At 45.8% G+C, this 4742-nt stretch overlaps 1 protein-coding gene across 2 annotated transcripts; it reads right to left on the reverse strand.

Moving 5' to 3' along the window:
• Positions 1 to 709: 709 nt before the first annotated feature.
• LOC123074098 (MADS-box protein ZMM17) lies at positions 710 to 2764 on the reverse strand. Of its 2 annotated transcripts, none has more exons than XM_044497039.1 (7): positions 2480 to 2764; positions 2024 to 2099; positions 1690 to 1854; positions 1569 to 1610; positions 1443 to 1484; positions 1172 to 1350; positions 710 to 1076 (listed from the first exon to the last, which is right to left on the reverse strand). In XM_044497039.1, the coding sequence occupies exons 1-6, from the start codon at positions 2665 to 2667 to the stop codon at positions 1174 to 1176; spliced, it is 690 nt and encodes a 229-aa protein (XP_044352974.1). In that variant the 5' UTR covers positions 2668 to 2764; the 3' UTR covers positions 710 to 1076; positions 1172 to 1173. The 2 variants fall into 2 exon arrangements, with proteins under 2 accessions (XP_044352974.1, XP_044352973.1); XM_044497038.1 differs by having other exon boundaries at positions 1160 to 1350.
• Positions 2765 to 4742: the final 1978 nt, after the last annotated feature.

Here is a 4742-nt window from a genome sequence, read left to right on the forward strand (position 1 = left end):
GTTCGGCTTCGAGGAGTAGTTAGGAGGTCCCAGGTAGGAGGCCTTGCCTTTTCGATCGTTGCTACTTTTGTGCTAGCCTTCTTAAGGCAAACTTTTTTAACTTATGTCTGTACTCAGATATTGTTGCTTCCGCTGACTCGTCTATGATCGAGCACTTGTATTCGAGCCCTCGAGGCCCCTGGATTGTATTATGATGCTTGTATGACTTATTTATGTTGTAGAGTTGTGTTGTGATATCTTCCCGTGAGTCCCTGATCTTAATCGTACACATTTGCGTGCATGATTAGTGTACGATTGAATCGGGGGCGTCATAAGAGGGTTTTGTGTAGAACCTGGGTTCTAGACGTGTGCGTCGCAGCGGTCCGGACGCCTGCAAAGCCATCCCGGTTTGCTTCCGGTTTGCGGAAAAACGGATGTCCGAATCCATACGTGGACCGATGACGTGATGTGTTGGATGTCCTGCAGCGTCCGGGCCACTCAGTCTGAGCGGTTTGAGGGTTAATGTTGGAGAAGTGCTTACCTGTAATGGTTGGAAGGATGACAAACTACGACTATTCCTAAAATAATAACAATCTGTTGTCATTTGTTTAACATGCAGGAAGGTAGACACGCAAACAGATGAAAGTACATATGCTGATCAATCCATTAACGTTAGATATAATCATATATTAGAAAAATATGAGGTGATACCAACCCTTAGATATAGCACTGGTGTCAAAGAGAACATTGCCGTAAATTCGTATGGACCAACGTGATACATGGGAGTGCTACTGTGCTAGCCAGTACGGCAGTAGCATACGGGAATCACGTGGAGCAAAATGGGACTTCTGTACATATGGTGTTGACAAAACACTGTAGTCTACTACTAGTCAACTGCATGGCGGTGTGCACGTCGGATACTTGTCCATAAACTACTGAGGAGCTACTCCCTCGAGACACTTATTTTAAAACGAATGGAGTACGGAAGAGTATTAAGTTTTAGCTACATATACATTCATTAACTATTTTTTTGCGAATTATGTATTAACTAATTATTAACTTCTGGCCCATTCTGTCAGGTTTCGCTCCTTCTCAATCTGCAAAACAACAGAACACGTAACATTAGTCAGGACGCAGATTGATCACCAAGATGTTTACAAATAATTTGTTTCATACGCACGACGTTAATCACCATCACTGCAGGCTAGGATCCTGCACGTCGGGGAGCTGCTGCGGCCACAGCTGCAGAGACGTGGACAATCCCTCCTCCTCCGCCTCCGGGAAGAAGCTCCCGAACGCCGACGCCGGTAGCATCATCGGCGCCATGAGCTCCGCCTCCACTACCGCACGAGGCTGCTCGTCATGGTTCATCTGGCAGGGTCAACATGTACACATTCAGGAAGCCAGTTCAGGACGAACATGAGTACATCAGACTAGCAGGCAGGCAGGCCAACGAAAATTACCACGTGGCGCATGAGGCTGTTCTTCTCCTCCAAGATGCTCACCTACATGTCCACGCACGCACAATGAAACGAACAATTGCTTATTTGCATCTTAATTCATGTCGGCTCTCTTACGATTATTTTTACCTTGTGGCGTGATTCCTCTAACTGCTGGTTCAGAAATTTATCCTGCGCGCAAGAAAGTGATGCAGTAATTAACATGTGAGCTGTGAATTTTTATGTGCAGCGCGTGGTGTGCGTAGGGTACCTTCATTTCACGGACTTTACCCAGCGCGCACTCTAGCTTCTGCTCCAGATCGGCGAGTTCCTCCTTGGTGGTTGAACATGGCATGTCTTCTCCGGTCATCATCCGATGGCTGGCCACGAGATGGTCACGCTCACGCTTCAGCCTTGCGATATCCTCCAGCAGTTTCTGTGTGTAAAGACTTATATTGATCAATCAGAAATTCAGAATACGATGATGCAGTTTACTAAAGAGTGCACAAATCTAACGTACCCCCTCCGTCCCATAATATAAAAGCGTTTTTTACACTAGTACTATGTAGTATACATGACCAGATGTGTTTTGTTTGTTAACTTACCTGATCGTCATCACGATTTGTCCCCTGCAACTGGGCGTTGGTGATGCCCTTGTAGCGCTGAATTAGCTCACTCCAGCTTAACAAATTACAAGTGAGGGAGTAAATACAACTATACAAGTAATCAAGTACAGTGAATATATGCAAGTAATCATGTTCATGTATGATGTGCAAGATTCAGTCATTGGGTAATTAATACGCACTCTGTCATGGTAGGAGTACAATGCTGGCGACCGGTACTTCTCAAATCCGAAGATAGATATATGCAAGTAGTAATCAAGTTTATGCATACTAATTGCCAAACTGTAGAAACAAATCCGTTGGTCCAAATTAATAGGCATGGTAAATCAATTTACGATCGGCCGGGGGGTAAATCGCGATGGACGGACGGACGGAATGACGAACGGGCCGTGGAGAAGAGCTATGAGAAAGATGGACGCAGGCAAGGGACAGACGGACCTGGTATGGGGGCTGCAGTAGTCGTAGAGCTCGCCGGTGCTGGAGAAGACAAGGACGCCGAGGTGCGCGTCGCAGAGCACGGCCAGCTCCTGTGCCTTCTTCAGCAGCCCGCGGCGGCGCTTGTGGAAGGTGGCCTGCCTCGACAACTTGTTGTCGATCCTCTTCATCTCCACCTTCCCGCGCCCCATCCTCGCTTGCAACTTGGGGAGTGACCGATGGATGCTAATGCTATGCTAGCTTGGAGGGAACCGGTCAGTGGTCCGCGGTAGGAGGGAGAAGGAGAAGCATTGCAGTGCCAGTGCCAGTATTTGACAGATTTATTATCTCTTTTATTACTTGTGTGGCACGTACGTACTACTCTGCGCAAGCCTTGAAGGCGGTGGGGTAGCTTCTTCTTCTTTTCTTGTTCCTTTGGGGCTAAGTCTGAAACCGTACCTTGACGAGGGTCAAAAGAGGAAGCAGCAGAGGCGATATATGCAGGGAACAGCAGGTGGCTAGGCGGCGGCGGGGCAGGGCCTCTGGTCTCCTCCGGCGAGTCCACGGCCAGGCGCCTCCGTACCTACTGGCAACATGCAGCGCAGTTGCCAGCCAGTTTCGTTCGGCGACCAGCTTTGACCACTTTGCTCCCCTGTGTCTGTCCGTCTGTGTAGCAGTATTGGCAAGCGCACTACAAAGAGCATATTATCTGTAGACACGGACCAGCAGATAACCAGTTTTGCGTGCAATGGAACTAGGAGTACTCTCCTCGCCGGCGTCCACGGGCTCTGTCTTCAGTTCACCACCTCTCTACCGGCGGCGAATACATGGATCGTGCATGCATCTAACGTCCTTCACCACCGGCGCCGATCGAGCTCTGCGCGCATGCACGGGCCATGCAGCAGCGAGATACCTACCAGGGTTAACCCTCTTCATCAGATTCCATGACCCGTCCGGGGATCAGAACGCCAATGGCTTGGAAGAGCATGCGCGTCCAGCTTGCCGCCCTTTTCCGCCGAAGAATATGTACGCCCCAACCCCTCAGTAGAATACCCGTGCGTTGCCACGGGCTTTTTAAAGGATTTAACTGGTAGCATATTTTTTAGATGCCCTAGTTGTATATGTAACATGATGCATGTCAAATTTTACATGCATAGAAAAGATGGACAGTAATAGACGGAAAATAATTTAAATGCCCTTTAAAAAAATCCACTTTAATTGCAATGTATATTTTGATAAAGCAAATTGCAATTCGATGATGCATACATAGAAAGACTTATTAGATCCGATGCACACAAAAAAGGTGGTACAAAAACATAGAACTCTTTATTGTGCACTACATTACAAATGATAGATAGCACTTGGACGCCTTTTTATGCTTAACGTTGATCGTCTCACAAAGCATGTCCATTGTTATTATTAATTAATTAAAGACCATACATGAAGGATTTTGTTCCCTTTAAACAAATAAGCACGAAAAACATTCATGCGATGCTACTTCCTTAGATGTTTTCAACAGTGCATTTTCGGCAGCAGTACTTGATGCTTTCAGGGACCGGCGGGATGCTGATAGACTGAGTTCCATTTTTATCTCTACTACTTAAAAAAAACGTAAGGTTCCCGTTTCATCTATCTTCTCACCACCCCTTCGTCCAACATTCCCCGTATAATAATCGGTCATCTTAATTTACTTATCTTCTAAACCAATTTCACTTTAATTTACTTACCAAACTTCTGATCAAAATTGAAGGTATCTCTACTACTTAAAAAGAACGTAAGGTTCCCGTTTGATCTATCTTCCCACCACCCCTTCATCCAACATTGCCCGTATAATAATCGGTCATCTTAATTTACTACCTTCTAAATCAATTCCACTTTAATTTACTTACCAAACTTCTGATCAAAATTTAAGGTAAATCACGGGCAGAATTTGGTGAACATTTATTTACACAATCGCATATTATAGGCAGGTAAATCACTTCTGATCAAAATATAAGGTAAATCAGAAACAAAATTTGATGAACATTTACTTACACAATCACATATTATGGGCAGGTAAATCACAAGCTAACGTACTAGAATATTTATATCCCGTTGCAGCGCACGAGCATTGTTCTAGTTATTGAAAATAAAATGAACGAGATGTCGCCGGCGCCATCCGGCATCCGGTCATACATATTCAATCACGTTGTGGACTCCGGCGGGCCATGAGCTCGTCCACCAGCCGATAAATTCAGTTTTCCTCCTCTAACCGTCACCTAACCGATCCTACAAAAGCTGTAGAGGG

Source organism: Triticum aestivum, chromosome 3D, assembly GCF_018294505.1.
Source record: "Triticum aestivum cultivar Chinese Spring chromosome 3D, IWGSC CS RefSeq v2.1, whole genome shotgun sequence".
Taxonomy (NCBI): Eukaryota; Viridiplantae; Streptophyta; class Magnoliopsida; order Poales; family Poaceae; genus Triticum; species Triticum aestivum.

Coding starts and splice junctions, on each gene's coding strand:
- LOC123074098 (XM_044497039.1), bottom strand. CDS start 2,667: ATGGGGCGCGGGAAGGTGGAGATGAAGAGGATCGACAACAAGTTGTCG. Junction 2,100..2,479: donor TACTGCAGCCCCCATACCAG/GTCCGTCTGTCC, acceptor TAATTTGTTAAG/CTGGAGTGAGCTAATTCAGC. Junction 1,351..1,442: donor ACAGCCTCATGCGCCACGTG/GTAATTTTCGTT, acceptor TGACCCTGCCAG/ATGAACCATGACGAGCAGCC.